The following is a 24,818-nucleotide window of genomic DNA, read 5'->3' as shown; positions in this document are numbered from 1 at the left end:
GAAGGGAGAACTGTCAAAGAACTGGTGCGTGGGCCTTGCCACCACTACAACACACCTGTAAGCCTTCCTTCTATAGTTTTCAAAGCGTGGTTACAGATACATCCTCCAATTGACAGGAACAAATACACAGCTCTCATGCATCTCCTGGGAATACAGGGTGGGCTCTGGCAGCTCTGCCTCTCTTCAGCACTAACCCCAGCCTATGCCAGGCCAGCCAGCTCCAACTCAGGCGAGGGTATGGCAACAACACTCACATTTCTACTACGCACCTAGGGGTGGAGGGCTCCACTCTTTATCTCAGCTCATTTCAGTATTTACTGACACTGCTGGGAAGACCAAGGGATCCTACAGAATGAAAGCTTAAAAGTGTCTCAATCCCCCTCCCTCCCTCCTCCCCTCCCTCCCTTTTTCTAGCTCTCTGCTCTTTAACATGAAAAGGCATAGTGAGCTATAAAACAGGAAGATAATGCTCACCAAGAACCTAACCAAACAGGCACTGTGGTCAGATTTCCAGCCTCTGCAACACTTGGAAATAGATTCCTGCAGCCAGCAGCCTATGACATTTTTAGAAGAGGAGCCTGAACTAGGATACTTTTTCAAGATGCACGAATGCACCTGTCTAGTTTAGGGCTCTGTGTGGAACAAGGGTGCACACAGCTTTCTGGATCGCAACTTGCTAGGCTCTATGCAGAAGAGCCCTGTGTGGCTACACTCGGTCCTTGTGGTGACCTTGAAATTGTCACTTATGCCATTCTACAGGAAATAAGACAGGGCACCAGTGGGCAACCGTTTGTGTCAGGATTTGATCCCAATTCTCTAGGACTCCAAAGCAAGGACCTCCCACCTAAAGGCTACCTACCTCTGTGTGGATTAAAATTAGTTCCGTTTTAAACAGTTTTCTAGGGTTACCCTTGACCTTCTGTCCCATGTGCTGCCCAGCCTGAGAGAGTACTTCCAGCCCTGCTGATCTCTATTTGTCCTTGCCTGGATGGTTTTATCAGCACAATGACTATTTCTCTTCTATTTAATCTAATACACACTACATCTGAGGGACTCTGAGTGTCCCATAATAAACATGAAAAACAGTCTCAAGTATATCTTTCCCTCTTAAATAACATAGGCTAAAAGCTGAGTGGCCAGAAGCTGGCCTTGCAGCCACTGGCTAGATACCATCTGAAGATGAAATCCGTCTCTTCAAACTATGTCAAAATTGCTTAATAAGAACCCAGGGGAACCCGCATTATTGAGAGGATGGATCTTCTTTGGGCTGCACACAATTGGGGGTGATGGTTTGGAGCGAGCCACCTATGCTTCCTGCTTGCACTCTTAACACTGTGCGGTGAACCACAGCCCTTGTTATATAAAGGTTATAATGGATAGAAAGTTTGAAAAGATTCGATTCAAAACTGCCAGAGATGGCCAGGAAGAAAAAAATGAAGACACAGAAATGGTGATCAAAGACCAGTGGATACAGTTAAGAGTAAGCCAATGCAAAATTTTCAGAATGAGAAATGAGATGGAAAAGTTGGAGGATAAGGACCAGGCACAATTTTCAGCTATTCTGAAGACAGAGAAAACTCAGAATATTTTAGCAACCAATTATGTCTACGAGGGGATGAATAATTTATTAACTGATAAAGAATCTTTCCTGGGCCAGTGACAAGAAAGGTCAAATGGGCAACTTAAGCAGAACAGTAAATACACTACATAGCACTTAACAAGGAAGAGAGGGGATGGAAGGGAAGATGCAGATTCCTTTGACCCAGTTATCAATGACATCAAATTACACAGAGGTAGGAAGGTTCCTTCCTAAGTAACCACAGGTACCTTCTTGTTACCAACACATACTGTTTCCCATCATAAAACATTCATTCACATACAGATGAATCTCTGTGAATACAGTATTGGGCTGAGCCCTTTAAAGAGCCTGGTCAAGACTCTGTGTGTCTCAGGGGAAAGAGGGTGTGCCTGGCATGTATGAAGACCTAGGTTCAATCCTAGTACCACAAACATTCAATGTGATGATGCAAGTCCAGAATCTAAGTTCCTAAGAGGTCAAAGCCAAGGGATCAGGAATTCAAAGTCATTCTTCCCTATGAGAAAATCAGAGATGACTCAGTGAGTTGGGATACTCAGAACCCACAACAAGGCATGGACACCTATAGTTTCAGCATTCTACCGGGAAGTAGAGACAGAAGCTCCAAAACCAGCTACCCTGGCTCACACAGTGACAAACAAGACATCCTTTCTCAAAAAACAGAAGGCAAGGTCCAGTACCCAAGACTGTCTTCTGACCTCAATGCATGCAGTATGGCATGCATATACCTGCACTAAATACAAAAAGCACACCACACACACACACACACACACACACACACACACACACACACACACACCACAACATAGACACACACACAGGCACATATGGAGGTTAAAAAGAAAACCCAGGCTACTGTTAAGGAACAACACACACCAAGAATTTTAAATTAGGTCAAGACTGGCTGGGAATCATGGAGATGGAGTTTCAAATTCAGATTCCCCACTCATGCCCCAGCTGTGTGGAATTACATAACTGTTTCCCCAGCCCCCAATGCCTTGGCTGTCAGATGGGTTAATCACAAGGTATATGTGTTTCATTGTTAATACTAAATACATTGCCCCCTGACACACATACCTCAATACACAGGATGATAATAAATGACATCTGAAAATGTTCTGGGGTGAAACCTCAGAATCTCACCCTTGCCTTTTGCTGTGAGTGCTACACTTACTTGCTCAAACAAGAAGTTTACATAGCTGTTGCTGGCTCACAGAATTGTTTATATCATATTTTATTTACTGAAATCCAATACCGAGCAGAAGAACAACTTATAAGGCAAACAAATGAGAAAATCTAGAGGCTGATTTAGAATGAACTTTTCCTATGATCCTGATATTAATAGTCTGGTTTTGTTTAGCTAGTGACATTAAAGACAATAGGGAAGAGCCTTATACCTTGAGCTGCCTTAGGTAACAATCATCTATTCCAAGGCAAGCCCCTAACTTAGGCAGAAAGCTTCTGTGTCAGCCACCTAGCACATAACAACCCCCCCACGCCAAGACACACACACACACACACACACACACACACACACACACACACACACAAACGCACATGCACACGCACACACACACGCGCGCGCATTCAGTAAGTGCTTGATTTGTATGAGAAGACATCACACCTAACACGTTCTACCTGGAGAGACAAACTGCAGACTGTAAGCTTTTAGTATCAAAAGGAAGAAGAGAAAATTCCCATAAGCATCAAGGCTCCATCACCTCATAAAGTCCTTGAGTGGTTCTGTGGTAGCCAGAAAGCTGCTGGACTTCTAGGGGACTGAAGACTGAGAACGTGACTGAGGACTCAGCACCATCACCCACCCTTAATGCCACACTATGAAAACAAGGTGTCAGTAGTACTGAAAGCTCAGTCATGATTGGTATGGTGGTGTACTCCTTTAATCCCAACACTCAAGAGTCAGAGACTGGCACATATACCAGACCAGCCTGGTCTACATCTTGAGTCCTAGGACAGCTAGGACGACACAGGTGAGACACTGTTTCAAAAAAGAAAACTATAAGCAACGCGTCAGGGGCACATGACCAGCATAATGTCTGGCACCAAGTTCTCCATATGTGAAAGCCCCTATTTCCGATGCCTACCAATGAAACTGTCAGGACACACACAACACCATCAGTGCTGTCCACGAGCCTTCACTCCAGGGAGATAAACAGACTTAACCAACACCATCAACAACTGGGGTAATTGAATACTGCAGCATCAAATCAGGTGGCTACAGTCAACCCAGCATGTGTTCCCTCTGCTACATACACATTCCATCACCATCACTAATAAATCGTTTGCTTTTTTTTAATCTCTCATCCCCCTCCTTTCTCAATAACCATTGCTTGCCGTTCCTGGTGACTGAGCCCTTAATCGCCTTTCCTGGATATATGCAAAGGGCAGTTCTTTATAAACACAAAAAGAAAAGCAACCACATAAATAATTAAGACAGCTTTTCAAATGACAGTTGAGAGCTAATATGAAGTGCACTGAAAAATACTGACCAACCAACTAAATGCACAACTATTAAAATGCAGGAGTCCAGACAAAAGCCAGGAAAACAATTCACCGTGATTCCACTTAAATCGTGTTGGTAAACATCTTCCTTATAGCCCCCCTCTCACCCACTAGTTGAGGGTAAGAAAAGCAAGCTTCCCTATGCTCGCCATGTGTACATAAGGAATTATTATCTTCATTACTGTTGCTAATCAAGGCAGCTGGCATTTAGTTGAGCACTTAATCTTGTTCCACCATCTGTTAATAGTTTACTTACACATAGTCACTGTGTTGACTACAAACCACCTATGTCTTGAAACACTATAATCTGCATTTTATAGATAAAAAAGATGAAATTTCCAGAAGTTCAGACACTTTCCCAAAGTCATAGTGTGTAGCTGTTTCTAATCTTTGCCAACACACATTTTGTTTGTTTGTTTGTTTGTTTGTTTGTTTTTCGAGACAGGGTTTCTCTGTGTAGCTTTGCGCCTTTCCTGGAACTTGCTTTGGAGACCAGGCTGGCCTCGAACTCACAGAGATCTGCTAGGCTCTGCCTTCCAAGTGCTGGGATTAAAGGCGTGCACCACCACTGCCCGGCTGCCAACATACATTTTATTTTTATTTTTTATTATTGTGCATGAATGTGTACTTGTATGAGTTTGTGTGTATGTGCAGGTGTCCACAGACACCAAAGGAGGGCATTGAATTCCCTGAAGCTGTAGCTATAGGCAATTGTGAGTTGCCCAGTGTGGGTGCTAAGACCCAAACTCAGGTCCCCCTACAAGGGCAATACACACTCTCAATCACTCTCCAGCTCTACAGTATAGTTTTATAACCGTGATAATTATCCAGGAATGGGTTGCACCATTCCTAGAAAGCATCTGGAAATGTGCAGAGATATTTTGGGTTGTCATGAGAAATTCAATATCAGATCAACTCTGGGCACTGAAAAGACCCAGTGCTGGATCTGGTGGTGTACACCAGTAATCTTAATACTTGAGGAACTAAAACAGGAATGTCATAAGTTCAAGACCAGCCAGGACTACATAGTGAATACCCATCCAGAACATGTTACAGATTGAGACCCTGTCACAGGATGAGGAGGAGGAGATGAAAAGGAGGAGGAGGAGGAAGCAGAGGAAGAGGAGAACCAGTGAGGGAGGAGGGAAAGAGGGAGGGATGTGGCTATGTCCATGCATCAAGGAGATGCTTTCTCTAAATATGACTGGGTCTTGAAATAAAACATTTGGGTGTCACCAAAGGATGTAAAGCAAAGACTGCCAGCTAAGGATGTAACACTCAGAGAAGCTGATCTTCAAAGCAGATGGCATAAACAAAGCCCTGTCCGTAAGGTCATGAGCTATGTGGCTCTGGGCACTATATTCCTCTGGTGGAGCTGTTCCTGGGCTCCTCTGTGAAATGAAGAAGACTGGGTTGTTTTGTTGTAATGGCCATGCCTGCACATAGGATATGACAGGATTCTATGAATAAGGACTATCAGCTGCTCCAACACTGTGAACTGAGAAAATCATTCCACTGGCTGAGACACAGACATGAAGCACTGGGAACACTGTGATCCTAGAAGGTACAGTGGAACTTGGAAGAGAAAGCCCAGGTTGGGAGAAACAAGCTGAGTGAATAAAGAAACCATTTCCATCTCCAGAACTGAGCTGAAGATGCCCACAGAGCCTTGGCACGTGAAAGTCAATGTGGAGCCAAAAATGCCCAGGGACTTTTGAATGAGCTCTTGCTACAACAAAAAACCCTGGACCACTCTGAGAGCCTCCCACAGGGTGGCAATATGTCTCAGTACATCCCCAGCAAGGTACAGATATGATCCATCCAAGGTAAAGTATGAACACACTCAAGCTGGCTCAAAGGCTGAAAACCTGCAGTGGATCAAATTGACCTTGACAATCCTCACTGAAATGCCAGATGAGAGCCCCGTGTAGAGATGTGAAAGAAGGAGGGGCCTGAAGAAAACCAGGCCAGCAAGGTCAAGGGTAAGCATGTGGGAAGGGGTGGGGTGGAAACATAAGGAAGGTGACCAGTATTAGGTCTCTACATTGCAGGAACAAAGCAGTGACAGGAAATGGTAACCATGGTTTTAGGTGCTAAATCTGGGCTTCTATAATCACCATCTTGGGAGAGTGAGAATACACAGAGAATAAGTGCACTAGTGAGGTACGACAAAAGGGTTGAGTTTCTATAGTGCAAACCCTCCATGATGCAATTTCAGTGTTTGAAACTGCATGGAAGACATTTGTTTTCACTAGTGGTTCTTGTTCCCAAGTCCTTAACTTGAATGTTTTGGGGTAATCATTCCTCTAGGATTGCTACTCCACATCACGGAACTGTTTGGTGAACCTACACAGTGACAATTCCCATCATCTGAAGCTGCCTCAAAGGAACAGAGTTATGACCTAACATGGAAGGAAGAGAGAGTAAGTGCTGGGTGTCTGAAAGCATCTCACTAAACCTTCTTCATGAGGATGTGCTGGATGTATTAAGAGACTTGCCCAAAGGTCTACAGCTCATTAGGGTAGGTCCAGGAATTTCTGCCTCTATATATCAAACAGTAATGGAACCAAGACAAGTGTAGTGGCTCATGCCTATAATTCCAGAACTCAAGAGACAGAGGCAGGATGACTACTATGAGTTCAAAACTACCCTGAGCTACACAATGAAAAAAAGAGAGAGAGAGAGAGAGAGCAACAGAGATACCTGGTAGCCAAATGGAGAGACACACAGATAACTGACAGATCAAAGTGAGATGACAAAGAGAGAGAGAGAGAGAGAGATGGACGGACAGACAGATGATATAGATGATAGGTGAGAGACATGATAGATATAAATAGATAATAAACAAATAGATGGAAATAGAGGATAAAAAATAAGCTATCAAAATGGGATAGACTAGTCTGTTCCCATGTATTCTAAGAAAAACATCAATTTAAAGATGAAAAGCAATTTCATTTTGGTGTTCCCTTCTGAGACCAGCTTCAACATTGATATCGTGGTGCAGTATGCTAACTGCAGACTCACTGAAGTCACTGGAATTGTACTATTCCAATTTGAAACACAGCATTCACTCAAACAAAATCTGAGAAGTCTGACCATCCCTGAGCCACCATTTGAACTCTTCTACATCATCAATAGGAATGGACAATGCAGCAACTACTAGGCCACCAAAATTTTAATGGCATATGTAGCCCAGGGAATCAGGAGCTTGCAGCTAAGACTCAGCCCAATGGGTAAGCTCATGAACTTAACTACTGAAAACAGTTCACATACGGTAGACTTAGTTTCACATGAAGTTATGAGAACATCTGGTGCAGGAGACAGAGTGACACTGGATCACCTGGAATAGCACCAGAATGCTAACAACCTCAGGCCCCCACAAATGGTTAACTTTATGCATAAGCACACACTGAAATCTATGTAACCATGGAAGGGAATGAACGTGCACGGTTTGGAGTTGCAGTGTTCCCCAAAAGGCTCATGTATTGAAGGCTTGTCCCCTTGTGCAGCAGTGTTCAGATTTGTGCATCTTTGGGGGACTTGACTGATCTAGTCAAAGATTCTGACTTCATGGGTGGATAGGTCCATTGCTTGATGCAGAATCTGATGGCACTGTTGGGAGGTGCTGAAAATTAGGAAGGGGAGCCTAGTTGAAGAAAACATATCACTAGGGCATGAGGTGTCCTAGAGAGATACACTAAAACCCCAATCAATCCATCAGTCCCTCTCCCCTGGTCACAGCACTCCCTCCTCCCCTCCCTTTCTCTCTCTCTCTTCCTCTCCCTCTCTCTGGCACGCTCTCTTTCTGACCATGCCCTTCTACCATGATGCCTTTTCTACTCATCAGTCTAAAGGCAAAGAAGTCAGTCGGCTCTAGGCTGAAACCCTGAGCCAAAACAAACATTCTCCCCTCCTGAGCTGTTTTTGTCAGGAACTGTACCCTACTGAGCAAAGCCCTAACCCAAAGTCTATTTAGACACCCCACAGAAAGATCTTGTGGTGTATTGGGTGAGACAATCAAAGCACAGAACAGCATATCCAAAACCTTTTTCTGGAAGAGTGCATGAGAAATAGTTAAGGATGTTTACCTTTCAAGGACCAGGAGGACTTTTACTTTTAATTTTCCCTTCTCATTCTGCAGGAAAAGAAGACTCATGCAGATGTTATCACCTTTCTTCCTCGTGACACTCTGACAGCCCTTGAAGTCTATGGGTAGACCCGTCTTCTGTGTCTTTTCCCTGCTGTTTGCAAAACTTATCTCCTAACTTCATGAAGGCAGAGGGACCCATAGGGAAGAAGGGTTTCAGCAGGAGGAGGAAGAGGGATTATAGAGGGTAATGTACAATGAAAATGACTAATGTGTATAACACACCTGTATGAAACTATGAAAAGTGAAATACATAAGTAAATACTGCAGAAGTAGAAAAACAATGTTGTATGCGCACATACACATTCCAGCTTGCATTCACGGGCACTGGCTATGTTTTATTTCCCTTAAAAAAAGATTTAAATAAGTAAACATTCTCAAATCTCTGAGTATTAAAGCCGATGACGCTGACAGTGAACTATAAACAAACGCATGGGTAGTAACTGTCTCACTCGTCCTTTCCTTCATAAAGTAAACAATGTGAAGATGACTTTAAAAACAAAGACGGTATTCCAAAAGCAATAAACTTTATGCACTGCACTGAAACCTCTGTGCACTCAGCCTGGTTTACGCATTTGGCAATTAAAACACAAAGCAGCCAGGCACTTACCCATTCTTCCAGAATGCGGGACACTGCCTCACTGGCTCTGCTCATGTTCCTGCAGGCCAAGATCACGTGCGCACCATGGAGGGCAAAGGACTTGGCAGTTTCAAACCCTGTGGTTAAAAGAAAAAGCCCACATTAGAAACAATGCTAGTGCCAACAAGTGAGTCTTGAAGGGCCGTCAGTGGATGAACTGACAGAACCAGTCAGTGGTTCTTAACCAGAGATGACTCTGTGCTCCAGGAAACAGGGCCAGAGAACAGGTCAGGAGACATGTTCAGTGGTGCAACCGTGCAGTGGTGTGGAAGAGGCTTTTTAGTAACGGAACAGATAAAATGTCTTACTTTAGACCAGTGGTTCTAAATCTTCTTAATGCTGTGACCCGTTAATCCAGTTCTTCACGTTTAGGTGACCCCCAACCATAAAATTGTTTTCATTACTGCTTCATAACTGAAATTTTGCTACTGTTATAAATTATAATGTAAATATCTGTTGTAACTCGAATCTTAAATCAGTCTTTTAATAAAAATACCCAGAGCCAGATACTGGAGTAAAAGATCAAAGAAGTGGAGAAATGCAAAGTGAGAAAGGAAGAGCCAACCTAGTTCTAGAGTTGAATGCCCAGACATTGCTCTAAACAGCAAAACAATACATTTTTATAGACATGTTTTGTTAATATGTATGTGCATGTACATATGTACATTGTGTGATATACACAGAGGGCATCAGATCCCATGAATCTGGAGTTACCTGTGGTTTGAAGCCGCCCAATATGGGTTCTGGGAACTGAACCACAGTCCTCTGAAAGAGCAAAAAGCCTTCTTAACCACTGAAACCATCTCTCCAGGCCCAATATCAGATTTTTTTTTTAAGTTATAATGAACTCAAATTAATAGTTTCCTTTTTAAGAATATTGTTTATATGTCTTATTCTAATTATTATTTCATGGATATGTGTATGTGTGCATGCATGTATGTGGACATCAGAGAATGTTTCATCTCTTTTGGGGGACCCACCACCCAGTTCCCAAATAAATCACAAACAGAGGCTTATTCTTTTTTTTTGTTTTGTTTTTGTTTTTTTTGTTTTGTTTTGTTTTTTTGGTTTTTCGAGACAGGGTTTCTCTGTGTAGCTTTGCACCTTCCCTGGAGCTCACTTGGTAGCCCAGGCTGGCCTCGAACTCACAGAGATCCGCCTGGCTCTGCCTCCCGAGTGCTAGGATTAAAGGCGTGCACCACCACTGCCCGGCCATCTTATTCTTAATTATAAACACCCAGCCTTAGCTTGTCTTGTTTCTTGCTGGCCTTTCTTAACTTAAAATTAGCCAGTCTGTCTTTTGCCTCTGTGCTTTTCCAATTCTCATACTTCTGTAAATCTTACTCTTACTCCATGTCTTGCTGTGTAGCTGAGTGGCTGGCCCCTGATGTCAACCTCCTTCTCTGGCTACTTCCTTTTTCTCTCCTCCCAGATTTCTCCTTCTATATACTCTCGTTGCCTGCCAGCCCCGCCTACCTTTTCTCCTGCCTTGCTATTGGCTGTTCAGTTCTTAGACCATCAGGTGTTTTAGACAGACATAGTAACACAGCTTCACAGAGTTAAACAAATGCAACAGAAACAAAGTAACACACCTTAAAATAATATTCCTCAACAGTTTCATTCTATGTATTATTGTGTGTGTGTGGACATCAGAGAACATTTTATTCTATGTATTAGTGTTGCATGTATGTTAACATCAGAGGACAGATTTCAGATGTCAGTTCTCTACTTCCACTGTGGGCTCCAGGGATCAAACTTCAGTTCTAAAGCTGAACTCAGGTTTTTACAGAAGCACACTGAGCCATCCCACCAGCCTCCAAAATGCCACATCTTAGAAGCTATGGTAGATGAAACACTGCAACCCACATGAAGCCAGTACCAAGGTGCCAATAACACCTTGATCTATCACCCTAGGATCTGATGTGCCCACAAGATCTTGGAGAAAATGGCAAAACCTCTCTATCCTTCCTAAATTTTCATGCCAATGCAATGGCCAGAAATATTTTTATCATATTTCAATTAAATGATATTAAAATACAAATTGGGGACAATGGCAAGTACAGTTCCCAGGCATTCCTTGGGAACCATTTTGTTTTGTTTGAGACAAGATCTTGCTATGTATCCTAGGATGGCTTGAAACTCACAATGTAGCCCAGGCTGGCTTCAAACTCCAAATCTCCTGGCTTCACCTCCTGAGTGTTGGGATTACAGGTGTGTGCCACACTAAAACAACTGTATTATTTATGAAAAGAGATTGGCATGATGCAAGGCCAGGCAGTAAACAACTGTCTCCATGCCTAGTCATCTCTGCTTCCCAGAAGGATTCACTAAGGAGTGGATGGTTTATACAGACTGATAATGGGCCACAATGCTGTGCAGTTTTGAAATAATCCACCTTGTTTTGAATCACAACCCTGATGAACCTGTAACTGGCTTTTTAATAAAGACTAAATATTAAAATCCTATAGGATACTCACTACAGTTTAGAATGGCACTACTTAAAAATCTATAGGGAGAAAACATAGTCTTTTCCATCACCTTTTACTTTTCCAAACAAACCTACTGAGTTGGGTTATCTCACTTGACAAAATGACCTGCTGCATAGGACCCTGCATTACTGAAAGCTGGGCATCTACATGACGGCAGCAACAGGCTGTGGAGGCAAGCGTGTACCTTCCCTCCCTCAGACAGGTCCTGACTGGAACTATGGCTAAGCCATCTGTCTCTGTGTCTCATAAAGTTGTTCTCCGGACCTTCCACCTTCCTTTATCTAAACAGAGCTGTACACAAAGCTACAGCCGACAAGTCCATTTTCTAATCCTTTACAACCGCCTTTGGAGCAAAAACAAAGCGGTGATATTTCAAAAGATGATGGTTTAACAGCAAGGACAATAACACATTTATAGCAAACCACATCTCCAGAGTATGGAGTTTTATAAATTAAAAAAAGTTTAATAACATTACCTACTGCTAAGTCCTGGGTAAAGCCCATGAGGACAGCATCCCTCGCGCTCGTAACACTGCGGCTGATGGCCAGCTTAATTAGCTAAATGTAGTAGTGCTAAGCCAATCCTGCACGGTGCCAAAGTTGGTGCAAAATAATGAAGGCAATGGTTTACTAAATTTAATAACCTGATTCATCTTATAAAAAATTAACTTCATGACAATGTTTAAATTGCAGCAGCTTAACCATGAGGAGATAGCCAGTGGGTGCAAGAGAATATTTAACACTAATAATATGAAGAGAATAAATAACAGAAGGCATTTTTAAACAATGGGCTGCAAGGTTTCCTAGTATCTGCAATAGGAGATCCAATCACAAGAGCTAAGTGGCCATGGGGGTTTAATACCTCATGGTTCCAGGTTTTAAGTTTTAAATACAAATACCTAAGATGGAAAATGTACCCCAAAAAATTAAGTGCCCCTTTACCTTACACTAGTTTTCATTTTCTGGGATAGAAGTTATAGAATGGCTTACAGAACAAATACAAGTACACAATTACCGTCTTCATCCACCCTTTCCATCCTCCAGTTCCCCCTCCCCACCCAGTACCTCCCCCTTTCTCTCTCACTGCCTCCCACATTACTCCATCTTTTCTTCCTAACTGAATTAGCTGCAGGGTTGAGCATTTCTGGAAGGTGCCTATGATGAGAGTTCTGGGGCCCCAACGGCATTGGTGACAGCCAACTGACTGAGGAGCCACCGCCAAACAGGTGAAGATTAGCATCTCAGGTCAGCCACAGTGAACTGCCATCCATGCTGTTGGCATTTCCCACCAGATCACTACAGGAACCATATGCCCAGACGGATGGTTCATCCAGATCTTTTGCTGTTGCTATAAGCTAAGTTCTTGTGACATAGCCAAGGCTGGTCTCTAACTCATGATCCTCCTATGTCAGCCTCCTGAGAGCTAGAAATACAGGCACAGACACTATAAATAACCCTCTGGGATGGCTAATATTGATTGTCAAGTTGACAGGGTCTAAAATCACTGAGGAGACAAAACTCTGATTTATTTATGAGGCAGTTTCTAGACTGAGTAACTGATGTGTGTTGGCCAGACCCACAGTGAGTGGTATTACTCCATGGGCCCGAACCCTGGGAAGGAAGAACAAGGAGAAGTAAGCTGTATGTGAGCATCGATCTCTCTCTCTGCTCCCTGACTATGTATACAATGTGACCAGCCACTCACACTCTTGCCACAAGACAAACTAAACTCTTTAGCCCCTAAGTTGCTTCCTGTCAGGTATTTGATCAGAATAACAAGAAAACTTATGTTCCCTCACCTCAAAATCTTAAAGAATATTTCCTGTTGACCTGCTTGAGATTTTATTTAAGCCATGCCATGTCCTGCCCTGCCAAGCAAGAGATCAGTACCCCAGCTATGCATAGGGAAACACACGGGTACTAAGCTTTGCTAAGGCAGGCAGGCACATACAGACTGATAAATCAGGGCCCTGACATGCATCTACATGCATGGGAATGTGTCACTGTGTGGCAGCAGGAACCCTGGGTCAAGACTTGCATCAGAACTGAAGGAGCTAGGGAAGAAACAGACACACAAAAAGGCACCAGGAATGATGAAAGACAGGGATTGCTGAGGGGCCTCACAGGAACAATGTGGAGAAAAGCAAGGACACCGAACTGTGCAAACCAATGGACAGGAGGATGTAGAGGAAATCTCTGGACAGAGTGCAATGCAACACTGTGAGTTATTATTACTGCTGTTGTTTTATCCAATTAAAGCCCCTCCAGTAGCCATGAAGATGATGGAAAAGGTACAGATGGGGAAGCACTGTGATCAGTCCATGGGGACAAAGACCCCTCTTATGCTGAGTGGCTAAATGTGTAAATTAGAAAAACACTTGGAAAGCAACTGTGCAGCATGACAACTGTGTAATGTAGTCTTGAGTGAGCATCTGGGAGGTACTAGAGTATCTCTAGCAGTCTGGGTGAGCTTAGCTACATGTTTGCATAAACAGAAAACACACAGGGAGGGAAGGGCCTATGCTCAGAGCAGGTGGCCATACAGAGAAACACAGAGCTGCCTACAGATTCCACAGGCCAAAAGACTCCAGGGTAGGAAGCCATACCCAACAAGCCCTGACAAGGTGCCGTGGACATGGGATAAAAAGAACAAGGCAGTTTCTTCTACAGTGCCAGGAATATTCTTTCTGGTTGGAGATTTTTAATTTCTCTTATATTGTGGATGTACTTGGGCAGTGTCCCCATTTACTGTAAATTATGGTTTTAATTATCATTTTTATTAAGATGCCCAAAGGAGTTGGGACTTACGACACCAGTCATTTCTAATGGGCTGTTATTATTAATTTATAATTGTGAAACACTGGAGACAAACATTACTTGCAACTGTATGCCATTAAAAGAAAACAGAAATGGTGGCCACCACCCAATGTATGCCCACACAGATCAAGAATGGACCACTCGTGCAGTCTTTAGAAATGACCAAGCCACAAGTCAGAAAATATGCCCCCACAGGCCCTCATCATGGGTAGAACAGAAAGATAGGTCTGTGTCTTTCAAGTGAAGTTAGATTTGAGGGTAACTCAGAGTTGGAGTTATTGTTTGGTTTGGATGTGGGTGGGTGAGTGTGCACACACATAATACAGCATGCACAGTTCAGAGGATAGCCACAGGTCTGTTCAGAGGTAGAGTCTCTACTGGTCACCACTGTGTACACCAGACTAGCTGCTAGCTGGCCCAGGAGTTTCTGGGGCAGGGGCAGGGGAGTTCCCCTGTTTCTGCCTCCCATCTTACCATAGAAGTACTGGGATTACAGATGCTCAGGACCTCCAGCTTTATATGGGTTCTAGAATCCAAACTCAGGGCAAGTACTTTCTTGTCAAGTATATTAATCCACTAAGCTATCTCCCCAGCCCATGTAGTTTTTGTGTGGATAAACCACTAGCTTGGGCTAGGGGTGTTGCTCTGCAGTAGACTGCTTGCCTAGCATGTGCAAGGCCCTGGGTTGTAACAAAAACAACAACAACAAATCCAAACTGGTAGTTTTAAGGATCTGAGTTTCCCTTACATCCTCCTAAATCTATACAGACCACACTTTCCAAACAGATCTGACTTTTGTAAATGAAATTATAATGACATGACATTGACTGAGACACTGAAACCCACTTTTTCTGAGGCTGCAAAGGGAATTCTGGGATACACAGTCATCCTAGCGATGAAGTCAATGGCAAGAGGCAGGGACAACATGCTTTGCTGATTCCGTGTCCCCTAACACCCTGCATAACCCCTTGCACAATCACACTTACCATCCACACCATTTTAATTACATGCCTCTGAGTTCCAGTCACATACCACTCTCACCAAACAGAACACACAGCCGCCAACTCTTAAGAAATTACAAAACATTCAACCTCTCCAGAGAAAATAAGTCTCAACTATCCCTGCTGTGGAAATGAGGCCTCAAATACAGTCAAATGAGAGGAGCCTTACAATGTGCAATGCTTTCTCAACATCCCTCACAACGTAATTCACCAAAAGAAAGATACCGGTTTAAGAGATGAGAACATGGGGGTAGGAAATGGGTTGGCTCACTGGAAATCTTTTCCAACATCCCCAAGCTGTAGCTCAATGATCTGGGCAATATTGCACTGGAATGTTTTGCAGTGTTAGATAATAAATTGCAAGTGACTTTGTGAGATCTCTCAAGAGGCAGAACTGACCTCAGGCTGGCTACGAGTGCTGCCACTGCACTGGGTGAATAAGTTCTCGCCTGACCTGCTAGTGACAACCCCAGTTAGAAACTACGGTGAGAAAGGTACCCAGAGATCACAATTAGCACAGTCCTAGACAGGTCCAATGAAGATACAATCTGTAATTGCAAATATGTTGAATAGCACCTGAGTTGTCAGGGTGTGGAGGAACCAGACAACCTTGTGTATTAAGTGGAGAGGGGACATAAACTGGCTAGATACCTCTGAGGGCAACCAGACATATCAAGTGATAAATGGGCATGCTCTGTGTCCCTGCCTGTCCACAACTGAAGACTTAGCCTAGCAAACAGACTTGTACACATGCATAATACTGGTGGAAGAACATTTGATGCCACATAGTTTGTAAGAGGCAGAAAAAAACATAATCCACCTAATTGTCTATCAGTTGGGCTGAATCAACCAACTGGCATGCAGAGATTAAAATATATGTGCTGCATGTAAAAAGAATGGAGTGGGGTTGGAGAGATAGCTCAGTGGGTAAGAGTACTTGCTGTGCAGGCATGAGGACCTGAGTTCAGATTCCAGCAAAAAAGCTGGGTGAACACGACTCTAGCCTCTAACTCCAGTGCTATTAAAGATAGAGATGGGGGTGGTCTCTAGGGCTTATTGGCAAACAGCTTAGCTCCAGCTTCAGGTTTAGAAAGAGACCCCTGCCTCAGAGGGATATGGTAGAGAGTGATGGCAATACACCTAACACACTCCATGTACTTCTGTGCATGCACACAGGCAAGCACACCCTCATAAAATACATATAAGTATACACCACATACAAACAGAGTATGAAGGAATACTGCCTGTTGGCTCATTCTGGGGCTTCCTCAGCTTCCTTTCTTATACAGCCCAGATCCACCTGCCTAGACATGGTACCCACATTGGGTTGGGCCTTCTCACATCAATTGTTAATCAAAACAATTTCTCACAGACATGGCCATGGGCTAATCTGATCAAGGCAATTCTTTAGCTGAGCTTCTCTCTTCCCAGGAAACCCTAGACTATGCTGAGTTGACATTGTAAATCTAAGCAGAAAGCTGGGCAGTGGTGCACGCCTTTAATCCCAGTACTTGGGAGGCAGAGGCAGGCAGATCTCTGTGAGTTTAAGACCAGCCTGGTCTACAGAGTGAGGATAGGCTCCAAAGCTACACAAAGAAACCCTGTTTAAAGAAAAAAGAAAAAAAAAAAAAAACAAAAAAACAAAATCAGGGCTGGAGAGATGGCTCAGAGGTTAAGAGCACTGACTGCTCTTCCAGAGGTCCTGAGTTCAACTCGCAGCAACCACATGGTGGCTCACAACCATCCGCAATGAGATCCAGTGCCCTCTTCTGACCTGCAGACATACATGCAAGCAGAGCACTATATACATAATAAATAAATAAATCTTTAAAAAAAAAAAAAAAAAAAAACTAAGCAGGACAGAAGGGTAGCCCAGTAGTAGTAGAGCACTTGCCTGGCATGCATAAACTTCTACCTTCAATCCTCAATATTTGGGCGGGAGGGGGGCAGGGATGAAGTTGGGATAGGCTAGGAATATAGCTCGGTAGTAGAACACCTGTCTAAAATATACAAAGCTTTGAGTTCAACACTCAGCATCACACACACAAAGTTAAAGCATAGAGTGGCTTGCAAAACACAACACAAATGAAGAAGGTATGGCAACAGCTCTGACACTGATTACTCTGAGAGAGAGCAATTGTTTGGGAGCAAGGAAGATTTACTGTACATGCTACCATGCATGCCATTTCAATTTTTAACACATGCATGTACACCTGTTATAGTAAGAAACTAAAAATAACCAACTGAATGACATCTAATTGATAATTTATGGGTCTTTATGAATTTTAATACAGAGCAATCAGGGCAGATAAGAATGGGAGGAACCAATTCAAGCTCCAAGTATGTTTTAAGCAGTCTGACTTGGAGAGAAGACGGGAAACATCCCTGTAAGAAGGAGGAGCAGGGACGATTACTAGCTGCTGGGCACCATGCCAAGTGCTTTATACAATACAGGGATTCTAAGACACTCTTCAAGGAAACCCTAGAATTGCTGTCATCCTTTCATACAAGAGGAAAGCAATGAGCACAGAGGTAACGGGACTTACAAAGTCCAGGGGTCCTGACAAACAGTGTGCCCAAGTTCAGAGGAGACACATACCACCATCTGGACCCTGACCTACCAATAGTGCCTTGTCACTAGCAGTAAGTGACATTGTGATATACAAAGGAAGATTTGTGTAGCTGTGATGACTGATCTGGACTGTCAACTTGACAAACCCAGGAAGTGGGAACCTCATTTGAAGAACTGACTCCATCCGACTGGCCTGTGAGCATGTCTTCACTGATAACTGATTATAGCTAACAAGAGGGCCCAGTCCACCATGGACAGCACCATGCCTAGGCAGGTTAGCCTGAGCTGTATAGGAAAAGTAGTTGTCAGTAAGCCAAAGGAAGCAAGTTAATAAGTAGTGTGCCTCTGTGGTCTCTGCTTTGGTTCCTCCCTCCAGCTTCCTTCCTTGAGTTCCTGCCTTGGCTTCCCTTAATGATGAATGGTAACCTGTAAACCAAATTAACCTTTTCCTCCCTAAGTTGCTTCTGAGAATGGTGTTTATCATAGCAATGGAAGGCAAATCAGGACAATGGTCTCTATTTAAAACCTTGGAAATTCCCTGAGTGATTGAGGCTAGAGGGGTCTCTCTCAGTGGTGCTTAGATGACACTTGTTGACGATGTCTGAGTTTATACTGATGAAGTGAGTCTTGGAAGTTGGGGGATGCTTGCCAGAAAATGTGACTAGAAGGTTGGAATTTTCAGAATCCCTAACTTCCCAAGCTCTTACTCCTCACACCTCCAGGAAAGAGGAGAGGCTGGAGACTGACACCAAAATTGGGCAATTATATACCCAACCATGCCTGCATATTGAAGCCTCCATAAAAAGCACAGGCAACTTCTGAGTCTGTGAATATGCAGAGACAGAGGGAGAAGCATATCTAGAAGAGCACAGGAGTTCTGTGCCCACTCATCATAATTCACCTAAGGACATCATCCTCCCTTGGCTACTAATCCACACACTTTTAATATCCTTCCTAACAAAGTGGTAGATGTAAGAAGATGTTCCACTGAGCTCTGTGAGTCACTATATCAAACCCTCAAATGCAAGGAAGAGGTTGTGTGTGGGGATCCTTCATTTGTAGCCAGTTGGTCAGAAGTGCAGGTAACAATACAAGACTTGGGATTGGGCATCTGGAGCAAGGGCAGTTTATGGTACCAGTCCTTCACCTGTGGGGCCTGTGCTAACTCTGGGTCATTAGTACATGAATTGTAACATACTCAGCTGGTGTCTGAAGAGTTGGAGATTTACTGCATGTATAGAATGAAACCAGATGTTTGGTCAGAGGCATACTGCAAATATAGAAGACAGAGTTCCTCTTCCTTTAGGGTCTCTATGAATCAGGTTATTTGTCATTGCTGGAGAAAGCACCTGAGAATGTGATCCAGGGAAGGATTTATGTGAGCTCATAGTTTGAGGTTTCACTCCATCAAGGTGGGGAGGTCACAGAGAAACAAGGCAGCTCACATCCTTGCAGCCAGAAAACAGAAAGAGAACACCGCTGGTAGTGGGCTCCCTGCCTTCCTACTTTCCCATCCAGATCCTCAGCCTATGAGGTGGTGCTGCCCACATCAGGGCAGGTCTTCCCACTTGGGAGGTTCTTTTGGGAAACACTCGCACAGACACGCTCAGAGGTGAATCCTCCTTTCTCAAGTCAACAAAGTTGACAGTCAAGATGCACCACTGCAGGGTAACTGGCAGAAGCTTTAACAGGAATTCATGGGGGAAGGAGGAACCCTTGAGGAACACTGCACCACCCTCTCACCACAGAGAACCTCTGCTGTCTGTTAATATGGTAATAGAACTTGATACACTCGCTCTGTGGATAGCTTGAGCTCTGGCCCACCACTACATGCATACGTGCTTGGCACTTGGACAACTTAGACAATAACATAAGCAGTTGTCCTTCTCAAAGAAGAGTGGTTCCACAGCTCATGCTTCAATGTCAGTAATGTTTTCAAACCGTTTTCACTTTTGTGTCATGGGGGAAAGGCAAGACCCATGACCTCTTGGGTTACCCTATTACACTGACAGACATGCTTCAAGGAATCCATCTCCCAGTTCTGTCAAGTTTGCTACTCTTCCCCATTTCATCGTGGAGCCTGGAATTAACATCATTTCATAACTGACTTCAGAGACACTTCTCTTGTGAGGCCTATAAGGGATAACTAGTCTACAGAAATAACGTCCCTCTGTACATTCTTCCAAGAATGGTAACTGCTTCTCAGACTGAATTAAGCCACCCTCCTCTTCCAACCTAATGGACATCTCTGCAGTCCCAGGATGAGCTCACATTTTCCCCCTTTAATTCTTAAAGACTTTCAAATTCCAACATTAAAAGGAATACCATGATTGAATCAAGTTCATGTGGCCACTGCCCACCTATGCTCCAAAAAATAACAGTAACTCCAAAGTGGCTTCTTGTTCATTGCTCTTTAAGCAAAATGTACATGGCGCTATAATAAACATGCTCCAGGACAATTAACTAGAAACAGGACAAAAATTAAAGAGGACATGGGCCTCCTGATGAAAAATGTTTTAATACCTGCCTTTTAGATGCTGAGAACACTGTGCCTTGGCAAAACAGCTTTCTTCAGCTCTGTGGCATTAAGATAAGTGGGGACACCACAGATCCAAGATCTCACACACAGTACATGGGAGTTTATGTTCTTTTCAGCTCAAACTTCTATTTTAATACCAACACACATGCAAGCACACACTCATATGCACACATGTGTACTTTGATGGATTTACTGCCATATACTTCAGAGCAGAGGAGAACTCAGCAGAGTCTACAAGCCAGCTGGACTGTACTCCTGCGCCTGTACCATTTGTGCAGCTGTGGGAGGGCTTCCTCTCACTGCCCAGGCCTCACTGCTTTTTCTGAGCTGTCTGAGACCAGAAGTCAGCCACAAGTACTCATCAAAAATAGTGCTTTTGACATTTTATGATTTCATTTTATTTTTTATAATGTACTAAGTCTGGCTGGTGCTTCTCAGATGTGTATAGTTTGGGGCCACGCACTGGAGCATGAAAATCCTACTAGTAGCCATGTCCTCAAAAAAGACTGATTCGCCCTCCCCCCCAAAAAAAACTATAAACTGCCCATAGCTCCTCGGGAAGGGGTGGGGCCTGGAGATCAACTTTTCCGTGTCAGAATTTTCGGCTGGCTTGCTCTTATGCAGGTATGCACAGCTTCTGTGAATTCATGACTGCAACAGCCAGGCCGTGGCCATGACACTCTCCCATCCTCCAGCTCTTACTTCCTTTCCACAAATGTCTCTGCACCTTGGGAAAGGGAGTTGATGGAGATGTCTCATTTAGAACTTTCTTAACACCCAGTGGGCCTGCCTCTCTCCCAATATACATCCCCATACCTGTCCATAAAGAAATGGTTAGCACAGGAGCGCTCAAACAATAAGGAGGGGGAGGAAGGGAAGAAGGAAGACAGGGAGTAGAAAGAAGAAAAGAGGAGGATATGGTATGTGACAACGGAGGAGGAGAGGGGCTCTGACTACATTGGGGGCTCTCAGAATCAAAAAGCCGCTCTACTGTCCTGTCCATCAGTCCATCAGTTTGGACAATCAATCACTCTTCTAATTCAAGTATTTTTTTAAAAAAAATTTCAGCAACCTTGGTACATTACTTATACTCTTGAGAAGATTAAGTTCTTTCTGTTCCTAAAGTGCTCCCTACAATGTTGTGATGACTCAGCACTTTTTGGAGCCCACCTTTAAAGTTTTCTTTTGCAACAGGGTCTCAGTGTGTAGCCCAGCATGGCCTGGAACTTACTATATAGACCTGCTGGCCTCCATCTCACAGCCAACTCCCTGCCTCTGCCTCCTGAGTGCTGGGATTAAGGGTGTGCCTGGGCCTGGTGGTGGTGGTGGTGGTGGTGGTGGTGGTGGTGGCGGCGGTGGCGGCGGCGGCGGCGGCGGCGGCGGCAGCCACGCCTTTAATGCCAGCACTCGGGGGAGGCAGAGGCAGGCAGATCTCTGTGAGTTCCAGGCCAGCCTGGTCTACAGATCGAGTTCCAGGAAAGGCCCAAAGCTACACAGAGAAACCCTGTTTCAAAAAAAAGGGTGCCCGATCAAGCCCAGCCTAAACTGACTTTTCGTTCTCCAACACTCCTAATCTTTTCTCAAAAGTAAGGATTAAGTTCAGTCTTCTGGGATAGACACACAGCCAGAGTTACTCTGCTTATTCTCTTGACCCACTATGACCTTACCCAAAAAGTGTGATGCCAAAAGACCTAATTAAAAGATCACCCTTTTCTTGGAGTCAGTTTTCCAAAGTATCTCTAATAATCAACATGACCAGATTACTGTCCTGGAAGATATATTTAGCATACATTTGAAGTTTGCAAAAACTAAAGTCTTGGCTGGGTGTTCATTACTATTTTGTTCTGTTGTTATGAAACATAAATGTTGACACTATCACAATTCAACTTGAAACATTTAAAAAACAAAGCCCTACCTTTCTGTGCCCCACCCCATCTCCATTGTCTTGCAATAATCACACTCATAATAATGTGGAGTGAAAGGCAGCTGTAACTCTAGCTTTCAGAACTGGACAAAGGTCTCCATCGTTTCTTCCACAGTGATGCACAGAGGAATCACATGATCATTACTAGTTCTGGCAGACCAGGTGTGTGTGTGTGTGTGTGTGTGTGTGTGTGTGTGTGTGTGTGTGACTGTGTCTGTGTCTGTGTCTCTGTGTGTGTGTGACTGTGTCTGTGTCTCTGTGTGTGTGTGACTGTGTCTGTGTCTCTGTGTGTGTGTGTGTGTGTGTGTCTGTGTCTGTGTCTCTGTGTGTGTGTGTGTGTGTGTGTGACTGTGTCTGTGTCTCTGTGTGTGTGTGACTGTGTCTGTGTCTGTGTGTGTGTGTGTGTATGTGTGTGTGTGTGTGTGTGTGTGTGTGTGTGTGTGTGTGACACACAGAGGCCAGGGGTTGATGTCAAGTATCTTCCTCAATCATGCCCCACAATTATTTTCTGAAACAGGGACTCTTCCCGAACCCAGTGGGAGGCTGGCTGACACAGAGCTTAAGGAATCTCTGTCTCCCCAATACTAAGTTTATAGACATGCACCAGAACACCCAGATTTTTCCATGGGTGCTGGCGATGAATCCAGGTTTTCATGCCTGTGCAAAAAGCACTCTATCAACTGAGCATCTCCCCAGCTCCCAGCACATGTTTTTTTTTTTTTTTTTTTTGGTTTGTTTTTTTTTTTATATATATAACACACCTGGTGATTACAGTGCCTGTGTCCCAGCAGAGCAAGCAACTACTCCAAGAAAATATCCATCACTTTTTAAGCTCACTGAGATCTGACTGCACAAGAACCACACTGACTTGGGAGGGGAAGAAGAAAGGGAGTGTTGAGTTTGATAACATCTTGTTTTAGGTGACCCTAAGCAGATGCTAGTGAAACACATCAGCTTTAAAACTTGATACTCCTCAGGAGCCTTGCAATCTATACTAGCTGTGATCAGGCATCTGCTTGACATGAACTTCAGGGATGCACAAAGCACCTTCTAGCTGAAGCTGATTTTGCCCGATTCTTGAGGTTCAGCCAGCTGTATGCTTTTGCTTGGCTCCCCTCATCCAGCTGCTGCCTCTGATCCAAGAAGTCTAGATAGAAGTTTCCAACATCAGTAACGTGAATGATTGGAGATTAGGCTCAACTTCTATTTGGAAAGGAGAAAGAGTGTGCTCTGGGCTGGTGGAGGCATTTTAGAGAGCCCTGACATAAAATCCATGTTTGAAGGGAACTTGGTTCAAACTGTTTGCCAGGAGGTATGCTGGCTCCCAGCAGCTGGAGCAAAGGCATACAGAAGGTTGCTCCCAAAGATTCTGGTAGAGAATTTCCATCATCAGTTGAACAGCTTGAGGGAATCAGGCTCAACTAGCACTCTTTCTTATTTAGCTCAAACACGCAGACTGCCCCGCAAGCACACATTTTAGAGTCTCCAATTACAGTAAAGTATACTTGATTTTCTTTGGCATGTTAAAACAGATATGGAAAGGGAAATGTAATAACTACATAAGCATTCCTTTTTTTTTAAACTTTGAGACAGAGTTTTTTGTAGCCCAGGCTAGCCTTAAACTCCTGACCCTCCTGCCTCCGCCTCCCAGATGTCAGGATTACAGGCAGGTACTACCATGCCTCTCTATGAAAGCAAAGAATTTCTTAAAGTTGGAGAACACGTCCAGAGTCTTATTCAATGGTTGGTTTTCTCACTACTGTGACCACAGAGGTTGCAGTCCATCATGGTAGACAAGAAACAGAGGAAAAACTTAAAAACACAGAATAGAGAAAGGGGCAAGGCACTTCCTTAGCAGAGTCCCACCTTCTGTTTTTCACTGCATCCCCAAACCATGATAATACAAATCCATCAATGAAACTACTTATAAAATCAGCACTGTTGTGATCTGTCTCAGCCAGCAGCCTCTCTTACAAATGCAAAGGCCTGCTCCACTCATCTTCTAGGTGCTTCTCAATCCAGTCAAGCTGACAGGCATCACATCTCTACAATTCACACCTTGGAGCCATAACCTCGGTGTGACTGAAACTGGACACAGAGACTTTCAGAGGTAACTGAGAGTGATTGAAATCAGAAGGGTAGAGTCTTAATCTGATAGGGCTTGTGCTCTTATCCGAAGAGAGCATGGCATAGGGATCAGGGTACACAGGGGGAAGACTTTATGAAGATATAGCCAGGTTGTTGTCTGCAAGCCAAGGTGAGAGTCCCTGGAACAACCAACCCTGACTGCACCTTGATCTGGAACTTCCAACCTCTAGACTGTCAAGAGTAAAACCTCTGTAATTGAAGCCACCCAGCCTGTGGGACTTCGCTACAGCAGCCCCAGCAAACTAAGACCTGGAGCTTCTGGCAAGATCTTCTCTAAGCCAAAGGGCAAACGTGTCCTCTAAGCCCCTGACCTCAACTACCATGGAACTAACATCAAAGTATCCAGCGTGCCTAAATAAGGAGTAACTGAGGAGAGCCCAAGAGGACTCTCATCTGAGACCTTACTTCTTTGAGTTTCTCAG

At 43.9% G+C, this 24,818-nt stretch overlaps 1 protein-coding gene across 1 annotated transcript in view; it reads right to left on the bottom strand.

Moving 5' to 3' along the window:
- Positions 1-24,818, bottom strand: part of Wwox (WW domain containing oxidoreductase) — a 934,838-nt gene that overhangs the window by 869,116 nt on the left and 40,904 nt on the right. Inside the window, exon 5 of the mRNA XM_036188074.1 lies at positions 8,878-8,984. Within this exon, the coding sequence (XP_036043967.1) occupies positions 8,878-8,984 (107 nt within the window). The remainder of the gene's footprint in view (positions 1-8,877; positions 8,985-24,818) is intronic.

The sequence above is a fragment of the Onychomys torridus genome, chromosome 5 (genome assembly GCF_903995425.1).
Source record: "Onychomys torridus chromosome 5, mOncTor1.1, whole genome shotgun sequence".
In the NCBI taxonomy this organism is placed as follows: domain Eukaryota; kingdom Metazoa; phylum Chordata; class Mammalia; order Rodentia; family Cricetidae; genus Onychomys; species Onychomys torridus.
Note: the sequence above shows the minus strand (reverse complement) of the source record. Positions and strands in the feature narration are given on the sequence as shown.